Genomic DNA, 21,899 nt, shown 5'->3' with positions numbered 1-21,899 from the left:
TTAAAATTTGCGATAAGTTTCGAAATAGCATTAATTGAAATGCTGCCTTTACATCGCATCAGACACATCAGATCTGGACGGCTGTAGAGAAAAGAGAGTCGACAATCTATCTAATATGTGTAATAACATAGCTGTGTGTTTTTAATTAAAAAATCAAAAATAGACAAATTATAAGTATGGAGTGTAATACCCTCTGTTACAAACGTGAAAATCTCCATAGCTGTAAGGCTATGAAGGTATGAAACATTGTTGACAGTTGTACTGTCATTAATCTCTATATTTATTTAAAAATTTTCAGGTTAAAATTGTTACTATGACATGATGAGTAAATATTTGTAGATCTAATTTCATGAAATAACTCAACTGGATAATAATTTATAACATGTATCATAAATAATATTTTAAAAATGACTTACCGGAATCATTGGAAGAAAAATCTTTTTAGATATTTATTGTTCAGTGTTTTTGTTATATTCATTTTTACTTGTATCTTAAATATTTTGTCATTAACTCCAGGTATTACACAAAAAGAAAAATATTCAAGTGATAACTTTAATGTAATTCTAATTAACGTAATTGTATTTCAGATTCCTGCAATTGCCATGAAAAAGTTAGTCGTTTTAAAAAAGCATCTGAAAATGGAGTGAAACGATTTAAAATATCACAATACAAGCTTGCTATTTTAGTACCATTTCGAGACCGTTTCGAGGAATTGTTACAGTTTGCTCCGCACATGAAACAATTTTTAGATAAACAAAATATTGAATATCACATATTCATACTACATCAAGTAAACAAAATTTTTTTAAAATAAATAAATGTAAATTATTAAATAACATAATACATTATATCATTTTTAGGTGGATAGATTTAGATTTAACAGAGCATCTCTTATTAATGTCGGTTTTATTCATGTCCAAAATGACTACGATTATATTGCTATGCATGACATAGATTTATTACCTTTAAATGAAAATTTATCTTATGGGTTTCCTAACAACGGACCTTTTCACGTATCATCTCCAGATCTACATCCACGATATCATTATCCAACTTTTATCGGAGGAATTTTACTTGTTAATAGGTTTGTAGTCAATAGTTGCTTTTAAAAAATTTTTAGTACAATATAAATTTCATTTTTTTTTTTAAATTCAAATTTAACTTTATTGATACATTTATCTACTGAATAAAAAAATGCACTTTTTTCTTAATTTTAAAACATAAAAATGAGATTTTTCTTATCGTACTGATACAATCAAGAACACTTTCAAATCTATTATTTCGCGTTACTAATGCCAAAAGGGCGCATTTCAACATCTACGCTCTGCAGAGCCAAAAGGGCGTATAAAAAAATTATTTTTCCTCCATTCAACCCAAATATGTTTTTAATATTCAAATCTGTAAGAAAAATGAATAAAAAAATTTTTTTTTCGTATACGCCCTTTTGGCTCTAAGACAAACAAATTTTTAAAGCCAAAAGGGCGTATCATTTTTTTTTTATCATAATTAATAATTGTTAGTCTTAAAAACAAAAGTTATAACAGCGATAAACATAATGACTCTTGAACTCATTTTGTTTAAAAAGAATATGAATTTGAATTAAAAAAACACCAAAATAATAGTAACATTGTATTTGAAGAAAAATGTATTTGACTCAATTACGAAATTTTTATTTCTATTGACCCAATAATCATGCCTCCACTGATAAAGTGTAATGAATTATGTTTAATTGTGCAAATTACAAAATCATATCAAATTAAAGTATTTTTTCAAAGTTTAGATTTACAAGCAATATGTATTTATTATTTTTTATTTTCAGAAGCAAAAGTTAATGATAATGGAAACGGCATCAGAGTAGTGCCTAGCTAAATTGATATTTTTTTCTAAGGCTAATAATTAATTATGATTAAAAAGGAATGATACGCCCTTTTGGCTTTAGAATTTTTTTTGTCTTAGAGCCAAAAGGGCGTAGATGTTGAGATACGTCCTTTTGGCATTAGTAACGCGATTTTTTTTTAAATTACTAGTTTAAAAATGAAATATTTTTTCTATTGTTTTTTAAATACATGTAAAAATCAATTTAATCTTTTCAATTCCTAGTAATTTTTTTTAAATTAATGTTTTATTATATTGGCATAAAAATCAAAATAGGTTTTTGCATAAATTCAAAATTCTAACTTTATTTTTAGGAAACACTATCAAGCAGTTAATGGAATGTCTAATAAATATTGGGGTTGGGGTTTAGAAGACGATGAATTTTACGTTAGACTAAAGGAAGCTAATTTAAAAGTATATAGGCCACAAAATATATTAACTGGATCTCAGAATACTTTCAAGTAAGAATCCGCATAAAGATATAAAATGAAATTTTTTGTTCTACATTAGTGAGTTAATATTTGTTTTCTCTACATTCCTCTACAAAGAAAATGATGGAAAAAATGAATAGTGTAAATAACTAGAGTAAACTTTGCATTATGTTATGTTTTTTCACTTTTGTAGAACAAAAACTAAATTAATGATATGTATGATAATACCGTTTTCTTTATTTTGCAGACACATTCATGACAAAAATGTTCGAAAAAGAGATACAATTAAATGCTTTAATCAGCGAGAGATTACTAGAAAGCGAGATCGACAAACAGGTTTAAGTAATGTATCATACAAAATAGAACAAGTCATAAATATGACGATTATTGATGTACCTTTAACTATTTTGAATATCGCTTTGAATTGTGATAAAACGATTACACCTTGGTGTGAATGTACAAAAACTAATGAGAACAAAACTCCATAGACTTTATAAATACTCAGTCTTAATATTTGCCTTGATTTAATATCAAGAGAAATAACATCATTAATAAAATTATTGAGATCATTAAAAATTGAATCATCTATTTTCCTTCATAAATATGTAAATAGTAAAACTTTGCAGATATTCTCGAGTTGAAGTGAATAATACAAATTTAGTCATTATTTACAAGTGGGATCTACCATTTTAATTTTTTTTTTTTTTTTTTGAAAATTTTGATATATATATTTTTTTAAAATACATAAAAAAATTAAAAATTAAAAAAACTGATTATCACAATTTTTCAAAAAATTTCTACATTTTTAGAAAATTGTGATATTTAACTTTTTTTTTTTTTTGTAAATTGTTCGTTTTTTGATGTACTTTTCAAAAAAAGATAATATCGAAATTTTTTCTATATTTTTTCATTTGTAAATAATTACCAAAAATTTTCTGGAAATTCTCAAGTTTATTCTATAGTTATCAATAATAAGTATTGTTTTTCTAATCTTAGGACCAAAAAAATGGGATAATATTAATTATATAGGAATCAATTGAATGGTGCATTTGATGAAAAATACCATATAAGTAACTAATGAAGAAAGTTATTCTTTATATTGAATACGATTAAGGAATTATTACTGATATATTTTTAAAAAATCTCGGTTAAAATGTGATATAAATATAGTGACAATACACCGCCTGTGTAGTCAGTAAACGCACCAGTAACTGCAAATATTTCAATGACTTACTCCAATTGACTTTAACTATTAAAAGATGAGGATAAAACAATTCAATCATTTAAATTATCAATTACTAATCTCTAATTAATTCCTAAAATAAAATCGTACTTCAAGTATTTTTTCTTTTTACATTTTTGTTGAATTTATTTTTGTAAAATGTGATTTCGACTAAAAAATGTTAAGTACATTAATTAAAATTTTTTTTATTTTGACCATCAGAAATACTGCTCTTTTCAAGTATGAAAAAGTATTAAGCAACAATCAAATGCACGATCACTTATTTTTTGTTGGTCCCAGTTAATACATTTAGTTATTGTTTATAAATAAAATTTAGTCAAGTTGGGTAATTCAATAATGAAATTTTTAATCAACATTTATAATGTGGCTTGTTTATTTTAATTTTATTTTAGTATTTGGTCTCAAAAAATGAATCTTATACTCAAGTTTTCATGTCAAATTTTTTATAGTATACAATATTAATTTTATCATCAGGAAATAATGATAAATATTAATTAAATAGAAATTATGAAATATTCTTATTTGTTTTATGCAAAAATTATTTTCTATTTTTTAAAAATTTTTTTTTTTTTAGAGTGTACTAATTGATTATACATATTTACATTGACACTTCATCAAATCAGGCTTGTTCTTAATATAACCAATGTACAAAAACATTTTGTGTAAATACTCCAAGTGCTATCTGATAGGTTTTTCGTAATAACACACAAGACACAAAAAAAAATTTTCTATTGTTTCAATCAACACGTGGTTTACTTCGTTTACGATGATGGTTGCGTGCCAAAGCATGAATTATCGTTGTAAGAAAGAAGAGGCACATTAAAATAACAAATTTATCAAATAGCCATGAAATAGTCGTGGTACTATCCTAAGAAAATATAAAAAAAAAAAAAATTATTAATACTAAGCCAAGAATAAAATCAATAATTATAGTCTCATACTTTCAATTGTTTTTTAAATGCAAACTACCACCAATTTAATTCATTGCATTAGATACTTGGTGATTAATATTTAATATGCTCGAAAAACTTTAGATGTATGTAATACAATACTTAAATCAACATGCTGTACTTGGAGCTATTAATTTCAAGAAAGAACAGAAAATTATAAAGTGAATAATTCAATGAATGAAATTGGGATATTTAAAAGCTTACAAGTTATTTGAAAAAAAGACTATAAAGATATTTAGATCAATGTAAAAATAACTAAAAGTTTTATTTACCACATTAGTGCTGTTATGAAACTTGTTTTTTTGTTCAATGAGATATTTTTTTAATGGTTCTTGAAATCGTTGGCCAATATATGGTATAACAGACAATATGTTAATGGCTTTCTCGAATAACGTTTCATTAAAAGCAATAATAACTGCCAGTTGTTGTATGTGCATTTTAATAATCGCTTTACCAATAAGGGTTGCTCCAAAAAATGTCCAGAATGGAATGCGATAATATCCACACATGAAGCCAGCGAAATCAAATAGCGGATTTGGTATCTAAAATTGAAAGTTACTGTCATAATTTACTCGACTACTATCAGATAAAAAATATAATAAAAATAAAAAATAAAGAAATATATAAATATACCGAAGCACAAAGAAGAATTCCGAAAAATCCAGTTTTTTGAACAAAATGTTTCATTGCTAATTTCAATCGCATTGATATTGGAACATTTCCTCCATTTTCAAGTGCTTCAAGCGCTTCTAAATCTTTGAGCTCTTCTTGATCATCATCAGCACTTTTGTCTACTTGTTGACTGTCTCTTGCCGCTCTAGCCATGAAATATGGCGGTAATTCACCAAGAGCGGTACCCGCACCCCACAACATTGCTTCTACACGTACTTTTCTCATAATGTTAAAAATGTTTACGGTCCATGCTTCATCTACAGTCGTAGGACATATAATTGAATCAGGATATGGAGGCTCGGGAAAGTTTAATCCCCCACATTCATACGCAGCCATTGTTACAGCAGCTATATGAGGACCCAAGTAAAGAACGAATGTATGTAAACCTGATCCAAATCCTACACTTGATAATACACCAAGTCCGACCCAATATAACCACCATAATACAGTGTTTTCCCAATCTTGTAATACCTAAAAATTACGTTATTTAGAAAAAGTCATTCTCGGTTAAATTAAGATTTATTTTAAGAAAAACTCACTTGTTGATGACGACCTGAAGTATACCTGAGAGTGAAAAATAATACTAATAAAATTAACACACTCCATACAGTCTTTTTGTATTTAGGAATTTCTTTGACTAAATTGATACAGAGATGCATTACTTCTTGTAAAAAAAAACTCATGGTTGTGAAAGGATGACGCCATAGCTTTAAACTATCAGCATCTATTGTTATTTTGTTATGGTTTATTTCAGCAGCTTTCACCCGCGAATCTGAAGCAGGATGATTTTTTTTTGTTGGCCGCTGAATACCATTGGAATGATTTGGATCTTTTTGTCGTCGTTGAGTTGCTTGTTTCATTTCTACTATATTTTCCTTTGAGCAATTTATCTGTAACATTAATTCAAATAAAATTAAATTAATTGTCTGGTTATTTTAAATTCAATGTTTTTTACACTTTTCTAACAAATCACACAAACATGCATAAATTTTGACTTTAATAATAACATAAAAATGTTAATAACTTTGTTATCCATATCAATGATAACATGATCTTGAAGTGTATTAAGAACACGGTGATGATTGTTAGAATTAGATGTTAAAAATACAATATGATTATGCATTTATTTAATAAATCCGAGATATTAATCTACTATTTTAGCAATAAATTTAATAAAATAAAAAGATGGCATCGGTATCGTCATTATAACAGAATACAACGAGAGCACGTAAGTCATTTGTGTCAAAGTTCATACATGTCTCCCTTCCCCCTTTTTCATTCAATCATGATAAAGCTCAATTTCATACTTAATATAGCTTGGAAGGGTACTATTAATCATTTAATCAACAGAGATTATGAAAAATAACAGAACAAAATCAGTGTGAGACACGAAGACAAACAAGAGTTAAAAAGCTTTAAAAAGTTATCGGGTTTAAAAATTTAGAAATTTCATAACGGGAATTAAAAATATTCATAATAGATTTTTTTACCCACTTTCATATAAAAGCTATAAGTATATTTTTGTGACATTAGTTAATTTGTGACATTGATAATTCTAGTTTTAACTTGCATATCACGAAAAGGTGTTAAATTCTTTACTACGTCAGCTAAAAAATGTTTTACTCATTCTTTTATTATTATAGATAAAGAATTATTTTTTTTTGACAACTTAGGGCTAAATTTTTTTGCAATTAATAGATGGACTAAAAATTTTTCCAAGTCTAAAATTAACTTTTTAAATTTTGATAAAAAACTTTCTGTAATCTACCATTTGTCATGTGGCCATAGATACATTTTTAAGAACGCTAGTCTTATTAATAGTACTGAAGCTTAATGTCTTTTGACAATGTCATTCGTTTTTGTAGGTGGATTGATCAAATAAAGCAAATCTGTTAGTAGATAATTTGATTTTTTACAACTTAAAATTACAAATTAATTCAATAAGTTTGATTAATAGATTTTCTGAACAAATTTTAAAATTTGCACTCACTGTTTTTTTCAATTTCTACATGGGTTAACTGTTTAAATATTTTTTTTTATAAAAAATTATTTGTTAAAGAAAACTCAAAAAATCACTAATTTTTATCTGATATTTTTTCCATTACTGTTGAATATTTGATATTAATTATCAAGACAGTTGCTTATGAATATTTTTTTGACGTAGATTAAGTCACTGATTAAGTAACTTCTCAAAGACTCCATAATCTAATCTAATCTAATTAAATAAGGCTGCATACTGAGTTGACAAAAGACTTATTCTCAGCTAGCATCAAATCTTGCACCCCACTTAGTAAAACTGAGTCTTCAAAAATTTAATTATCATACCTGAAAATAATATTTGCAATAAATAAATAAACACACTGACTTTAGTTCTGTCTGAAAGAAAATTTTCAATGATTAACTTTGTAATGATTGTGCATCAATAAAGTATAATTTAAAAGAAGTATTTAAATATTTTACTCCACCTTATTTATGTAGAATGTAACTAGTTACTTAATTAGTTCATACAGTGGCACTATCTAAATAAAATTTAGTTTTTTAGGTTAAAATCACTGCATTTAAGATATAATAGCAAACAATCACAAGTGATGAGTCATTGTGTCAAAAAAAAAACCATCAAACGGAGTTCAATGAAATTTACTTGACCATTTAATTGAAGATAATTGACAGACAAATATCTCATAAAATTTCGGTTTTTTAAACCGATTTTTTAATTGATAGAAAATTAGAAGAAGAAAAATTAGAAGGACTGTTAGTAATTTATTACTATGGAAATATAATCAGATCAAGAATAAAATTATGAACTGTCTCGTACTATAGGTCATATTTTTTTGAACTATAGGACACGAAGTTTCATGAAAACTATATGTTGTTGTGGTCTATATTTTTAAGTCTAGCCCGATAAAAAACATTTGGCTTTCACCATCTGGTGGTCAACTGTTTTGAACATTGTAATGTCATCAGCGGAATCCGTAAGATGACGCTGCAATTAGGAGGCGCGAATTTAAATTGTCCGATAAAATATAAAACTATATTTGTTAATAATAAATAAGACATCCGGTTAAATCGAACGTCCAAAAAGAAATCTTTATGGCTCATAAATTTTAGGTAACACTCTTTTGGAGTAAGCAATAAATAAATAAATCCTTGTAAACCTCTTCAAAATAAAAAATTATACACTCGAATATGACCCACACGTGTCGCCTAACAATTAGACCTTTGTAGAAACACATAAAAGGAAAACACATGTTGAACCTTTCAAGGATTCCCTTAACCATTTAGATATCCTACAATGATATTTCCCAAAAACAATAAAATATAAATACAAAATAAGAAAACTTTAAATTAATAAATTCAAATAACAATGGCACGGTTGGTACATGAATAATTAAGGAAATATTAAAATAACTTTTAAATATTCATCGTAAATTGGAAATTGTATTTCTATAATAAGTAATATATATTTTTATAATAGATTCATTTTTATATATATATGTATCGACATGGGTTTTCTCTGTGGTTTCCCCGTGTCACTGTTCCAAGAGCCTGAGAGATAGGGGTGAGGAGCAGGGCAAATGCGATACACCATGCACAAGTCGGACCACAGCCGCAACAATAGAAATTAATTAACGAATAATTATGTTATTATAATGATATCACTGTTGATAAGTAGATGATAGTATTAAAATAATAATAATAATAATAATAATAATAATAATAATAATAATAATGAGGACCATTCATCAGGTGGGAGGAGCACGCCGGACCCGATGAAAGATGACGACTCTGGCAACTTAAGGACTTACTTTAAGTGGACGGAGGAACTGAGAGTCGATCTCTTGGTGTGCTACCAACGTAGCGAGCCGGGGGTGAGCGGCTATATGGCCCGGATGCACACTCTTTGGAGTGATATGCATCCGGAGCTAGCGCATTTTACGCCCAAACACCTGCGTAATTATGCCGCTCATCTTCGGCGAAATAGAAGATCGCTTGTGCCGGACAGAAGGCAGTCTAATAGACTTTCCTTTCCGGCGCAACTATACCAAGAGCGACGCCGTTCCTCCTTGGACGACAACAATCCCTTTGTAGGACGGCAAGTAAGTATATCTAAAAAGATAACTTACTCCCAACAACAGCTTGACGACGCGGTAAACGAAGATCTCCGTGCAGCCATCCTGGAGGACTCCACCCTGCTCACTGTGAGCCAGGTTGTGTATGGTGCAGCAGTTTCGGCTTTTCCGAGAGAGAGACATTGTCTCTCGATCGAGGCAAGGTTGAGACAGCGCATCTTACAACTTGGCTCCAAAATTGACAGATCCCGGAAACATGTCTCCCGCATTCAGTGTGTGATTGAGTTCGAAACAACTCAAAAGCATACACGCCCCGAATTCGACGCATTGTTGCTGAACTTCGGTGGCGTCATCACACACTGAACAAGAGTACTCTTCTTGTCATCAAAGAAGAGTCTCTTAATAAATTGCGGGCTCTAGTGACTGCCAAAAAGTCACTAGAGAAAAGGCTGAAGCGGTTGGTCGACAACTCGTTGTTTCGATCCAGCCCTTCACGGTTTCTGACAGCAAAGACCGATGTTACTGGGACTTATCCAACACCTGAGCGGGTGGAAGCTTTTGGACTGAGTTGTATGGAGATCAACCAAACGTGAACGCCAATACTCCAGCTCTGCACGACTTCAAAGCATTCTGTCGGGAACACCGTCGGCAGAATGCTGATGAAGAGAGCCCTGCAGTCAGTGTGGATGAAGTTCGTTCAGCTCTAAATGGCAGCAAAAATTGGGCTGCCCCGGGACCAGATGGCATTAATGTCTTCTGGTGGAAGAAGTTTACTTCTACCCACCTCCATCTGGCCTGCATATTTACATCGTACATTAGAGCTGACGATCCGATTCCGAACTGGCTTGTAGAAGGGCGAACCGTACTGATACCTAAAAAGGTGACTTGTCTGACCCTAAGAATTTCAGGCCTATCACCTGCTTGAATGCGGTTTATAAAATTTTTACAAAAATTTTAAATAACCGTATCTTGCAGCAGATAGAGCCTGTATGGCAACAGATATATGAACAACGTGGCAGTAAAGAGGCCTGTCAGGTTGCAAGGAGAACCTGATAGTGGATCGATGCGTCTTACAAGATGCGATCTACTATCAACGCAACCTGTCAATGGCTTGGATTGACTATCGCAAGGCATTTGACTCAACTCCACATGAGTTGATTTTATATCTACTCAAATGCGTGGGAGTCAATCCCGAAATAGTGGAATGCATTCGACGTACAATGCAGCTCTGGCGAACGCGTTTTCACATTGGAAGTGGAAACGCATTGCACGTAACCGGAGTTGTAGAGTACAAACGAGGGGTCTTCCAAGGCGATTCCTTGAGCCCTCTGCTGTTTTGCATTTCACTGCTGCCTATATCTGTTGCTCTCCGTAAAACTCGTGGGTACTCTGTGGGGCCTCCGGGTGATCGAAAATATTCGATCACCCATCTGCTTTACATGGATGATCTGAAGCTATATAGTGCTGATGAAGATCATCTACAAGCAGCCCTCAACATCGTAGCAGAGTACACACGAGATGTCGGAATGTCTTTTGGGTTGGACAAGTGTGCGGTCGTACATCTGGCGAGGGGTAAGTGCTCTGATACTGGTGATGATGTCGAATTAGTAGATGGGAGTGTCTTAAGACAATTAGACGCCGGGGAGTTGTATAGATATCTAGGAATGGAAGAGCACCGCATGCATGCGGTCTCTGAAGTCCGAACAACTCTCCAGAGCGAGTATGTTAGGAGACTCCGGAAAATTTGGTCCTCCGAACTTTCCGGCAAAAACAAAGTCTCAGCTACTAACATGCTCGCTGTCCCAGTCTTACTATACTCTTTCGGTGTCCTGAAATGGACCCGAAAGGATTTACGAGATCTCGACATCAAAACCCGTAAGATCATTAATATGAATCGGAGCATGCACCCCAATTCATCAGTCGCCAGATTAGACCTCTCCCGGTCCATCGGTGGGAGAGGTTTGCAGAGTTTGGAGCGGCTTCACGACCGTTTGGTCCTGGGTTTAACTCACGAAGTTGTCAATTTCACTGCAGACGAGGATGACTTTCTTATGCAAATTGTACATAAACATGAAAATGCGCATAAGGGGTCATTCTTGTATAAGGCAGCAATATATGCGGCAAGAACCCTTGGTCTTGGAGAAATAAACGCTCTTATGGAACTCCGAAAGGAGGAATTTAAGAGCGTCATCAGGAATGCCGAGGAAAAACTACTCCTTGGCGAACTGATGGACAAGTCCATGCACAGCGTGTTCTTTAAACACGTGCGTGATCATGGCTTATCCATCCAGCTGACGTTTTCCTTCTTAAAGTCAGCGGGCCTGATGTCCGAGACTGAAGGGTTTGCCTGCCAAGATGGTGTCATTAACACTCTTGAGTACCGTAGCAAGGTGCTCCAGGTGCAGCTTCCGGACACGTCCTGTAGGAGGTGTAGACAACATCCGGAGACGCTTATGCACCTTTTGTCGGCATGTCCAGTGCTGGCGAGAGGTGCATATATCCAGCGTCACAATGCTGCCCTGAGAGTACTGTACTACTATCTTCGTCATTGCTACGGTATTGACGTGACACCAGTGCTGCCTTATTTGCCAGGAGATATTCCCCAGGTTGTTGAGAATGACAGTTGCAAAATTTATTGGAACATGCCATTTGCAACAACCCGGCGGATAGATCACAACAAACCTGATATTGTGCTCTTCGACAAGGCCACTCGTGACATTTATGTCATTGAGTTCTCGGCCCCGGCTGAATACAACATCTCAGCCAAAGAAGAGCACAAAAGACAAATATATCAGGATCTCCTGTTTGAAATTGGCAAACTTTACCCAGGTTACCGTGTCAAGCTTGTCGTCCTGATTGTTGGCGTCCTAGGAGGGATGAAACAGTCTTTTGTATCCTCACTTGCCAAAGTTCCAGCTTGCTCATCAAAAGCTGAGTTCTTGGCAGTTAGGATGCAGAAGGCTGTTTTACTTGGTTCTCTCCGTCTCTTAAGGGAAATGACTTTGGCCTGCTGTGATCACTAACCGCCTTGTTGTGCGGAGTGGTCCAGCAGTAACGGATGGAGCTCAGGCTGGGCCCTCGGAGAATCGGACTCCGGGGATAACCCCCCTGAGCATTTAATAACAAAATAATAATAATAATAATAATAATAATAATAATAATAATAATAATAATAATAATAATAATAATAATAATAATAATAATAATAATAATAATAATAGCGGTGCTTGTTACGTGGCCTCCTAGTGGCGCACCGCGGGAAACGCAGACCGCAACATCTGGTCTGTAGGCTAACAACGTAACCGGAGCAACGGGCCAACTACCCGTTGCACCGTAATATCTGAGTTCCAAAACAGTATAATCTCAGAAGTGCTCCCCACAACCGGTCCTCTTCGGATGAGGACCAGTCATCAGGTGGGAGGAGCACACCGGACCCGATGACTTATGACGACCCCGGCGCTTATAGGATTAAGTTTAAGTGGACGGAGGAGCTTCGCGCCGATCTCTTGGTGTGCTGGCAGAACAGCGAGCCGGAGGTATCAGGGTATATGGCCCGGATGCACACACTTTGGTGTGGCATGCATCCGGAGCACAGACATTTTACGCCCAAACACCTGCGTAATTACGCCTCATACCTTCGGCATAATCGACGATCGCTGCTGCCAAATAGAAGGCAGTCTAATCGGCCTTCATTTCCAGCACCGCTACACCAAGAACGGCACCGTTTCTCCGAGGACAACGACAACCTCTTTACAGGTCGACAAGTGAGCATCTCCAAAAAGATGACTCACTCAAAACAACAGCTCGACACGGTGAACGAAGATCTCCCCACACAGCTTCAAGAGGACTCCACTCTGCTCACTGTCAACCAAGTTGTCTACGGTGCCGCCGCTTCGCTTCTGCCGATAGAGAGAAGACATTCTCTCTTTTCGAGGCGAAGTTGAAGCTGCGCATCGCTCAACTTGGACACAAAATTGACATTTCTCGGAAACAAGTCTCCCGCATTCAGTGTGTGATAGAGTATGTTAGTACTCAAAGACCGTACACGCCAAAGTTCGTCGCCTGGCGGCAGAACTTCGAAGGCGACATCACACACTGAACAAGAGTACTCTTCTTGTCATCAAAGAAGAGTCTCTTAACAGGTTGCGGGCTCTGGTGGCTTCCAATAAGTCACTAGAGAAAAGGCTGAAGCGGTTGATCGACAACTCTTTGTTTCGATCCAACCCTTCACGCTTTCTGTCACCTAAGACCGCTGTTCCCGAGAATTATCCATCATCTGAGCGAGTGGAAGCCTTTTGGAGTGAATTGTACGGAGATCAACCAAACGTCAACCCGGATACTCCAGCTCTGCACGACTTCGAGGCATTCTGTCGAGAACACCGACGGCAGGATATCGCCGAAGAGAGCCCTGCAGTCAGTGTGGAAGAGGTTCGTAAAGCCCTGAATGGCGGCAAGAACTGGGCTGCCCCGGGTCCAGATGGCATAAACATCTTCTGGTGGAAGAAATTTTCTTCTACACATGCTCATCTGGCCCGGATTTTTACATCATACATTCAGGGCGACGAACCAATTCCAGACTGGCTGGTAGAAGGGCGAACCGTACTCATCCCTAAAAGGGTGACTTGTCCGACCCAAAGAACTACAGGCCTATCACTTGCTTGAATGCGGTTTACAAGATTTTTACAAAAATCTTAAATAACCGTATCTTGCAGGAGATAGAGCCTGTGTGGCAACAGATATACGAACAACGTGGCAGTAAACAGGGCGTGTCAGGTTGCAAGATCAACTTGTTGGTAGATAGATGCGTCATTCAAGACGCAATCTACTACCAACGCAACCTGTCTATGGCCTGGATTGACTACCGTAAGGCATTTGACTCAACTTCACATGAGTTGATTCTCTATCTGCTCAAATGCCTCGGAATCAATCGCCAAACAGTGGGATGCATACAACGTACGATGCAGCTCTGGCGAACGCGTTTTCACATAGGAAGTGGAAATGCATTGCACGTAACCGGAACTGTTCAGTACAAGAGAGGCGTCTTTCAGGGAGATTCTCTGAGCCCTCTGTTGTTTTGCATCTCACTGCTGCCAATATCTGTTGCCCTCCGACAAACTCGTGGGTACTCTGCGGGGCTACCGAGTGATCGAGTATACTCGATCACTCACCAACTGTTTATGGATGATCTAAAGATATACAGTGCCAACAAAGATCATCTACAAACGGCCATCAACATCGTAGCAGAGTACACACGAGATGTCGGAATGTCTTTTGGGTTGGACAAGTGTGCGGTCGTACACCTGGCGAAGGGTAAGTGCTCTGATACGGGTGGAGATGTCGAATTAGTGGATGGGAGCGTCTTAAGAGAATTAGACGCCGGAGAGTTGTACAGATATCTAGGGATTGAAGAGCGGCAAATGCATGCCGTCTCTAAAGTCCGAACAACTCTTCGCAGTGAGTATGTTAGGAGACTCCGGAAGATCTGGTCATCAGAACTTTCCGGCAAGAACAAAGTCTCAGCTACTAACATGCTCGCTGTCCCGGTCCTACTTTACTCTTTGGGATCCTGAAATGGCCTCGAAATGAGTTGAAAGATCTCGACATCAAATCCCGTAAAGTCATCAATATGAATCAGAGCAAGCACCCTAACTCATCAGTCGCCAGGATGTACCTCTCCCGGAACATCGGAGGGAGAGGATTGCAGAGCTTGGAGCGGCTTCACGATCGTTTGGTTCTGGGTTTAACATACGAGGTTGCCAATTTCACAGCAGACGAGGACGACTTCCTGATGCAATTTGTTCATAGTCATGAAAATGCGCGGAAGGGGTCGTTCTTGTATAAGGCAGCAATCTACGCGGCAAATACCTTAGGTCTCGGAGAAATAAACGCTCTCATTGAACTCCCGAAAAAGGAGTTCAAGAGCGTCGTCAGGATAGCCGAGGAAAAAAAACTCCTCGGTGAACACATGGACAAGTCCATGCACAGCGTGTATTTCAAACACGTCCGTGACCATGGCTTGTCCACCCAGCTGACATTCTCCTTCTTGAAGTCAGCTGGCCTGATGTCCGAGACCGAAGGGTTTATATTTGCCTGCCAAGATGGTGTCATTAACACTCTTGAGTACCGTAGCAAGGTGCTCCAGGTGCAGCTTCCGGACACGTCCTGTCGGACGTGTAAACAACATCCGGAGACGCTGATGCACCTTTTGTCGGCATGTCCTGTGCTGGCAAGAGGTGCCTACATACAGCGTCACAATGCTGCCCTGCGAGTACTCTATTATCATCTCAGATATAGCTGCGGTATCGATGAGACACCAGTGTTGCCTTATCTGCCAGGAGATATTCCGCAGGTTGTTGAGAATGACAGTTCCAAAATTTATTGGAACATACCATTCGCAACAACCCGGCGGATTGACCACAACAAACCTGATATTGTGCTCTTTGACAAGGCTACTCGTGACATTTATGTCATTGAGTTTTCGGCCCCAGCCGAATACAATATCTCGGCCAAAGAAGAGCACAAACACCAGATATATCAGGATCTCCTGTTTGAAATTGGCAAACTGTACCCAGGTTACCGTGTCAAGCTCGTCGTTTTGGTTGTCGGCGTCCTTGGAGGGATGAAACAGTCTTTTGTGTCTTCACTTGCGAAGATACCGGCTTGCAGTTCAGCAGCCGTGTCTCTAGCAGTGCGGATGCAAAAGGCTGTCATTTTGGGATCCCTGCGTCTACTTAGGCAAATGAATTTGGCCTGCTGCACTCACTAACCGCCTTGTTGTGTGGAGTGGTGCAGCAGTAATGGATGGCGCTCAGGCTGGGCCCTCGGAGAGTCGGACTCCGGGGAAAACCCCCCTGAGCAATTAATAACAAATAATAATAATAATAATAATAATAATAATAATAATAATAATAATAATAATTTTTACATCATACATTCAGGGCGACGAACCAATTCCAGACTGGCTGGTAGAAGGGCGAACCGTACTCATCCCTAAAAAGGGTGACTTGACCGACCCAAAGAACTACAGGCCTATCACTTGCTTGAATGCGGTTTACAAGATTTTTACAAAAATCTTAAATAACCGTATCTTGCAGGAGATAGAGCCTGTGTGGCAACAGATATACGAACAACGTGGCAGTAAACAGGGCGTGTCAGGTTGCAAGATCAACTTGTTGGTAGATAGATGCGTCATTCAAGACGCAATCTACTACCAACGCAACCTGTCTATGGCCTGGATTGACTACCGTAAGGCATTTGACTCAACTTCACATGAGTTGATTCTCTATCTGCTCAAATGCCTCGGAATCAATCGCCAAACAGTGGGATTCATACAACGTACGATGCAGCTCTGGCGAACGCGTTTTCACATAGGAAGTGGAAATGCATTGCACGTAACCGGAACTGTTCAGTACAAGAGAGGCGTCTTTCAGGGAGATTCTCTGAGCCCTCTGTTGTTTTGCATCTCACTGCTGCCAATATCTGTTGCCCTCCGACAAACTCGTGGGTACTCTGCGGGGCTACCGAGTGATCGAGTATACTCGATCACTCACCAACTGTTTATGGATGATCTAAAGATATACAGTGCCAACAAAGATCATCTACAAACGGCCATCAACATCGTAGCAGAGTACACACGAGATGTCGGAATGTCTTTTGGGTTGGACAAGTGTGCGGTCGTACACCTGGCGAAGGGTAAGTGCTCTGATACGGGTGGAGATGTCGAATTAGTGGATGGGAGCGTCTTAAGAGAATTAGACGCCGGAGAGTTGTACAGATATCTAGGGATTGAAGAGCGGCAAATGCATGCCGTCTCTGAAGTCCGAACAACTCTTCGCAGTGAGTATGTTAGGAGACTCCGGAAGATCTGGTCATCAGAACTTTCCGGCAAGAACAAAGTTTCAGCTACTAACATGCTCGCTGTCCCGGTCCTACTTTACTCTTTGGGATCCTGAAATGGCCTCGAAATGAGTTGAAAGATCTCGACATCAAAACCCGTAAAGTCATCAATATGAATCAGAGCATGCACCCTAATTCATCAGTCGCCAGGATGTACCTCTCCCGGAACATCGGAGGGAGAGGATTGCAGAGCTTGGAGCGGCTTCACGATCGTTTGGTTCTGGGTTTAACATACGAGGTTGCCAATTTCACAGCAGACGAGGACGACTTCCTGATGCAATTTGTTCATAGTCATGAAAATGCGCGGAAGGGGTCGTTCTTGTATAAGGCAGCAATCTACGCGGCAAATACCTTAGGTCTCGGAGAAATAAACGCTCTCATTGAACTCCCGAAAAAGGAGTTCAAGAGCGTCGTCAGGATAGCCGAGGAAAAAAACTCCTCGGTGAACACATGGACAAGTGCATGCACAGCGTGTATTTCAAACACGTCCGTGACCATGGCTTGTCCACCCAGCTGACATTCTCCTTCTTGAAGTCAGCTGGCCTGATGTCCGAGACCGAAGGGTTTATATTTGCCTGCCAAGATGGTGTTATCAACACTCTCGAATACCGTAGCAAGGTGCTCCAGGCGCAGCTTCCGGACACGTCCTGTCGGACGTGTAAACAACATCCGGAGACGCTGATGCACCTTTTGTCGGCATGTCCTGTGCTGGCAAGAGGTGCCTACATACAGCGTCACAATGCTGCCTTGCGAGTACTCTATTATCATCTCAGATATAGCTGCGGTATCGATGAGACACCAGTGCTGCCTTATCTGCCAGGAGATATTCCGCAGGTTGTTGAGAATGACAGTTCCAAAATTTATTGGAACATACCATTCGCAACAACCCGGCGGATTGACCACAACAAACCTGATATTGTGCTCTTTGACAAGGCTACTCGTGACATTTATGTCATTGAGTTTTCGGCCCCAGCCGAATACAATATCTCAGCCAAAGAAGACCACAAACACCAGATATATCAGGATCTCCTGTTTGAAATTGGCAAACTGTACCCAGGTTACCGTGTCAAGCTCGTCGTTTTGGTTGTCGGCGTCCTTGGAGGGATGAAACAGTCTTTTGTGTCTTCACTTGCGAAGATACCGGCTTGCAGTTCAGCAGCCGTGTCTCTAGCAGTGCGGATGCAAAAGGCTGTCATTTTGGGATCCCTGCGTCTACTTAGGCAAATGAATTTGGCCTGCTGCACTCACTAACCGCCTTGTTGTGTGGAGTGGTGCAGCAGTAATGGATGGCGCTCAGGCTGGGCCCTCGGAGAGTCGGACTCCGGGAAAACCCCCTGAGCAATTAATAACAAATAATAATAATAATAATAATAATAATAATAATAATAATAATAATAATAATAATAATAATAATAATAATAATAAGCGATGCTTGCTACGTGGCCTCCAAGCGGCGCATCGCGGGAAACGCAGACCATAACATCAGGTCTGTAGGCGAACGACGTAGCCCGTGCAGTGGGCCAACTACCCACTGCATGGAAATAACTGAGTTACCACAAGATATCAACTCAGAAGTGCTCCCCACAACCGGTCCTTTTCGGATGAGGACCATTCATCAGGTGGGAGGAGCACGCCGGACCCGATGAATGATGACGACCCTGGCGCCTTAAGGACTTACTTTAAGTGGACGGAGGAACTGAGAGTCGATCTCTTGGTGTGCTACCAACGTAGCGAGCCGGGGGTGAGCGGCTATATGGCCCGGATGCACACTCTTTGGAGTGATATGCATCCGGAGCTAGCGCATTTTACGCCCAAACACCTGCGTAATTATGCCGCTCATCTTCGGCGAAATAGAAGATCGCTTGTGCCGGACAGAAGGCAGTCTAATAGACTTTCCTTTCCGGCGCAACTACACCAAGAGCGACGCCGTTCCTCCTTGACAACAACAATCCCTTTGTAGGACGGCAAGTAAGTATATCTAAAAAGATAACTTACTCCCAACAACAGCTTGACGCGGTAAACGAAGATCTCCGTGCAAACATCCTGGAGGATTCCACCCTGCTCACTGTGAGCCAGGTTGTGTATGGTGCAGCAGTTTCGGCTTTTCCGAGAGAGAGACAATGTCTCTCGATCGAGGCAAGGTTGAAACAGCGCATCTCACAACTTGGCTTGAAAATTGACATGTCCTGAAACAGGTCTCCTGCATTCAGTGTGTGATTGAGTACGACACAACTCAAACACCATACACGCCCCGAATTCGGCGCATTGCTGCTGAACTTCGGTGGCGTCATCACACACTGAACAAGAGTACTCTTCATGTCATCAAGGAAGAGTCTCTTAATAAATTACGGGCTCTAGTGGCTGCTAAAAGTCATTAGAGAAAAGGCTGAAGCGGTTGGTCGACAACTCGTTGTTTCGATCCAGCCCTTCACGGTTTCTGACACCAAAGACCGATGTTACCGGGAATTATCCAACACCTGAGCGGGTGGAAGCTTTTGGACTGAGTTGTATGGAGATCAACCAAACGTGAACGCCAACACTCCAGCTCTGCACGACTTCAAAGTATTCTGTCGGGAACACCGTCGACAGAATGCTGATGAAGAGAGCCCTGCAGTCAGTGTGGATGAAGTTCGTTCAGCTCTAAATGGCAGCAAAAATTGGGCTGCCCCGGGACCAGATGGCATTAATGTCTTCTGGTGGAAGAAGTTTACTTCTACCCACCTCCATCTGGCCTGCATATTTACATCGTACATTAGAGCTGACGATCCGATTCCGAACTGGCTTGTAGAAGGGCGAACCGTACTGATACCTAAAAAAGGTGACTTGTCTGACCCTAAGAATTTCAGGCCTATCACCTGCTTGAATGCGGTTTATAAAATTTTTACAAAAATTTTAAATAACCGTATCTTGCAGCAGATAGAGCCTGTATGGCAACAGATATATGAACAACGTGGCAGTAAAGAGGCCTGTCAGGTTGCAAGGAGAACCTGATAGTGGATCGATGCGTCTTACAAGATGCGATCTACTATCAACGCAACCTGTCAATGGCTTGGATTGACTATCGCAAGGCATTTGACTCAACTCCACATGAGTTGATTTTATATCTACTCAAATGCGTGGGAGTCAATCCCGAAATAGTGGAATGCATTCGACGTACAATGCAGCTCTGGCGAACGCGTTTTCACATTGGAAGTGGAAACGCATTGCACGTAACCGGAGTTGTAGAGTACAAACGAGGGGTCTTCCAAGGCGATTCCTTGAGCCCTCTGCTGTTTTGCATTTCACTGCTGCCTATATCTGTTGCTCTCCGTAAAACTCGTGGGTACTCTGTGGGGCCTCCGGGTGATCGAAAATATTCGATCACCCATCTGCTTTACATGGATGATCTGAAGCTATATAGTGCTGATGAAGATCATCTACAAGCAGCCCTCAACATCGTAGCAGAGTACACACGAGATGTCGGAATGTCTTTTGGGTTGGACAAGTGTGCGGTCGTACATCTGGCGAGGGGTAAGTGCTCTGATACTGGTGATGATGTCGAATTAGTGGATGGGAGCGTCTTAAGACAATTAGACGCCGGGGAGTTGTATAGATATCTAGGAATGGAAGAGCACCGCATGCATGCGGTCTCTGAAGTCCGAACAACTCTCCAGAGCGAGTATGTTAGGAGACTCCGGAAAATTTGGTCCTCCGAACTTTCCGGCAAAAACAAAGTCTCAGCTACTAACATGCTCGCTGTCCCAGTCTTACTATACTCTTTCGGTGTCCTGAAATGGACCCGAAAGGATTTACGAGATCTCGACATCAAAACCCGTAAGATCATTAATATGAATCGGAGCATGCACCCCAATTCATCAGTCGCCAGATTATACCTCTCCCGGTCCATCGGTGGGAGAGGTTTGCAGAGTTTGGAGCGGCTTCACGACCGTTTGGTCCTGGGTTTAACTCACGAAGTTGTCAATTTCACTGCAGACGAGGATGACTTTCTTACGCAAATTGTACATAAACATGAAAATGCGCATAAGGGGTCATTCTTGTATAAGGCAGCAATATATGCGGCAAGAACCCTTGGTCTTGGAGAAATAAACGCTCTTATGGAACTCCGAAAGGAGGAAATTAAGAGCGTCATCAGGAACGCCGAGGAAAACCTACTCCTTGGCGAACTGATGGACAAGTCCATGCACAGCGTGTTCTTTAAACACGTGCGTGATCATGGCTTGTCCATCCAGCTGACGTTTTCCTTCTTAAAGTCAGCGGGCCTGATGTCCGAGACTGAAGGGTTTATATTTGCCTGCCAAGATGGTGTCATTAACACTCTTGAGTACCGTAGCAAGGTGCTCCAGGTGCAGCTTCCGGACACGTCCTGTAGGAGGTGTAGACAACATCCGGAGACGCTTATGCACCTTTGTCGGCATGTCCAGTGCTGGCGAGAGGTGCATATATCCAGCGTCACAATGCTGCCCTGAGAGTACTGTACTACTATCTTCGTCATTGCTACGGTATTGACGTGACACCAGTGCTGCCTTATTTGCCAGGAGATATTCCCCAGGTTGTTGAGAATGACAGTTGCAAAATTTATTGGAACATGCCATTTGCAACAACCCGGCGAATAGATCACAACAAACCTGATATTGTGCTCTTCGACAAGGCCACTCATGACATTTATGTCATTGAGTTCTCGGCCCCGGCTGAATACAACATCTCAGCCAAAGAAGAGCACAAAAAGACAAATATATCAGGATCTCCTGTTTGAAATTGGTAA

At 39.0% G+C, this 21,899-nt stretch overlaps 2 protein-coding genes across 9 annotated transcripts; one reads left to right on the top strand and one right to left on the bottom strand.

The window, feature by feature from the left end:
• The first annotated feature begins 81 nt into the window (after window positions 1–81).
• Beta4galt7 (beta-1,4-galactosyltransferase 7) lies at window positions 82–2,882 on the top strand. 3 transcript variants are annotated; one of them, XM_074251682.1, is made up of 6 exons: window positions 82–236; window positions 299–516; window positions 588–790; window positions 861–1,084; window positions 2,190–2,336; window positions 2,554–2,882. In XM_074251682.1, exons 2-6 carry the CDS (start codon window positions 408–410, stop codon window positions 2,792–2,794), a joined length of 924 nt encoding a protein of 307 aa, XP_074107783.1. In that variant the 5' UTR covers window positions 82–236; window positions 299–407; the 3' UTR covers window positions 2,795–2,882. The 3 variants fall into 3 exon arrangements, with proteins under 3 accessions (XP_074107783.1, XP_074107785.1, XP_074107784.1); XM_074251684.1 differs by having other exon boundaries at window positions 95–236; window positions 340–516; XM_074251683.1 differs by having other exon boundaries at window positions 205–222.
• Window positions 2,883–3,975: 1,093 nt separating this feature from the next.
• LOC141533043 (vacuole membrane protein 1) lies at window positions 3,976–7,928 on the bottom strand. 6 transcript variants are annotated; one of them, XM_074251699.1, is made up of 6 exons: window positions 7,637–7,928; window positions 7,409–7,496; window positions 5,711–6,061; window positions 5,133–5,642; window positions 4,772–5,041; window positions 3,976–4,417 (listed from the first exon to the last, which is right to left on the bottom strand). In XM_074251699.1, exons 2-6 carry the CDS (start codon window positions 7,439–7,441, stop codon window positions 4,286–4,288), a joined length of 1,296 nt encoding a protein of 431 aa, XP_074107800.1. In that variant the 5' UTR covers window positions 7,442–7,496; window positions 7,637–7,928; the 3' UTR covers window positions 3,976–4,285. The 6 variants fall into 6 exon arrangements, with proteins under 6 accessions (XP_074107800.1, XP_074107803.1, XP_074107802.1 ...); XM_074251702.1 differs by lacking the exon at window positions 7,409–7,496 and adding an exon at window positions 7,497–7,547 and having other exon boundaries at window positions 7,637–7,927; XM_074251701.1 differs by lacking the exon at window positions 7,409–7,496 and having other exon boundaries at window positions 7,637–7,926.
• Between the last annotated feature and the right edge of the window lie 13,971 nt (window positions 7,929–21,899).

Source organism: Cotesia typhae, unplaced genomic scaffold (assembly GCF_013202065.1).
Source record: "Cotesia typhae breed Kobodo isofemale line unplaced genomic scaffold, CoteBio_Ctyphae contig_81, whole genome shotgun sequence".
In the NCBI taxonomy this organism is placed as follows: Eukaryota; Metazoa; Arthropoda; class Insecta; order Hymenoptera; family Braconidae; genus Cotesia; species Cotesia typhae.
Note: the sequence above shows the minus strand (reverse complement) of the source record. Positions and strands in the feature narration are given on the sequence as shown.

Coding starts and splice junctions, on each gene's coding strand:
- Beta4galt7 (XM_074251682.1), top strand. CDS start 408: ATGACTTACCGGAATCATTGGAAGAAAAATCTTTTTAGATATTTATTG. Junction 1,085..2,189: donor GGAATTTTACTTGTTAATAG/GTTTGTAGTCAA, acceptor CTTTATTTTTAG/GAAACACTATCAAGCAGTTA. Junction 2,337..2,553: donor GGATCTCAGAATACTTTCAA/GTAAGAATCCGC, acceptor TTTATTTTGCAG/ACACATTCATGACAAAAATG.
- LOC141533043 (XM_074251698.1), bottom strand. CDS start 6,294: ATGCATAATCATATTGTATTTTTAACATCTAATTCTAACAATCATCAC. Junction 6,062..6,195: donor TCATTGATATGGATAACAAA/GTTATTAACATT, acceptor TTAATGTTACAG/ATAAATTGCTCAAAGGAAAA. Junction 5,042..5,132: donor GAATTCTTCTTTGTGCTTCG/GTATATTTATAT, acceptor TTTCAATTTTAG/ATACCAAATCCGCTATTTGA.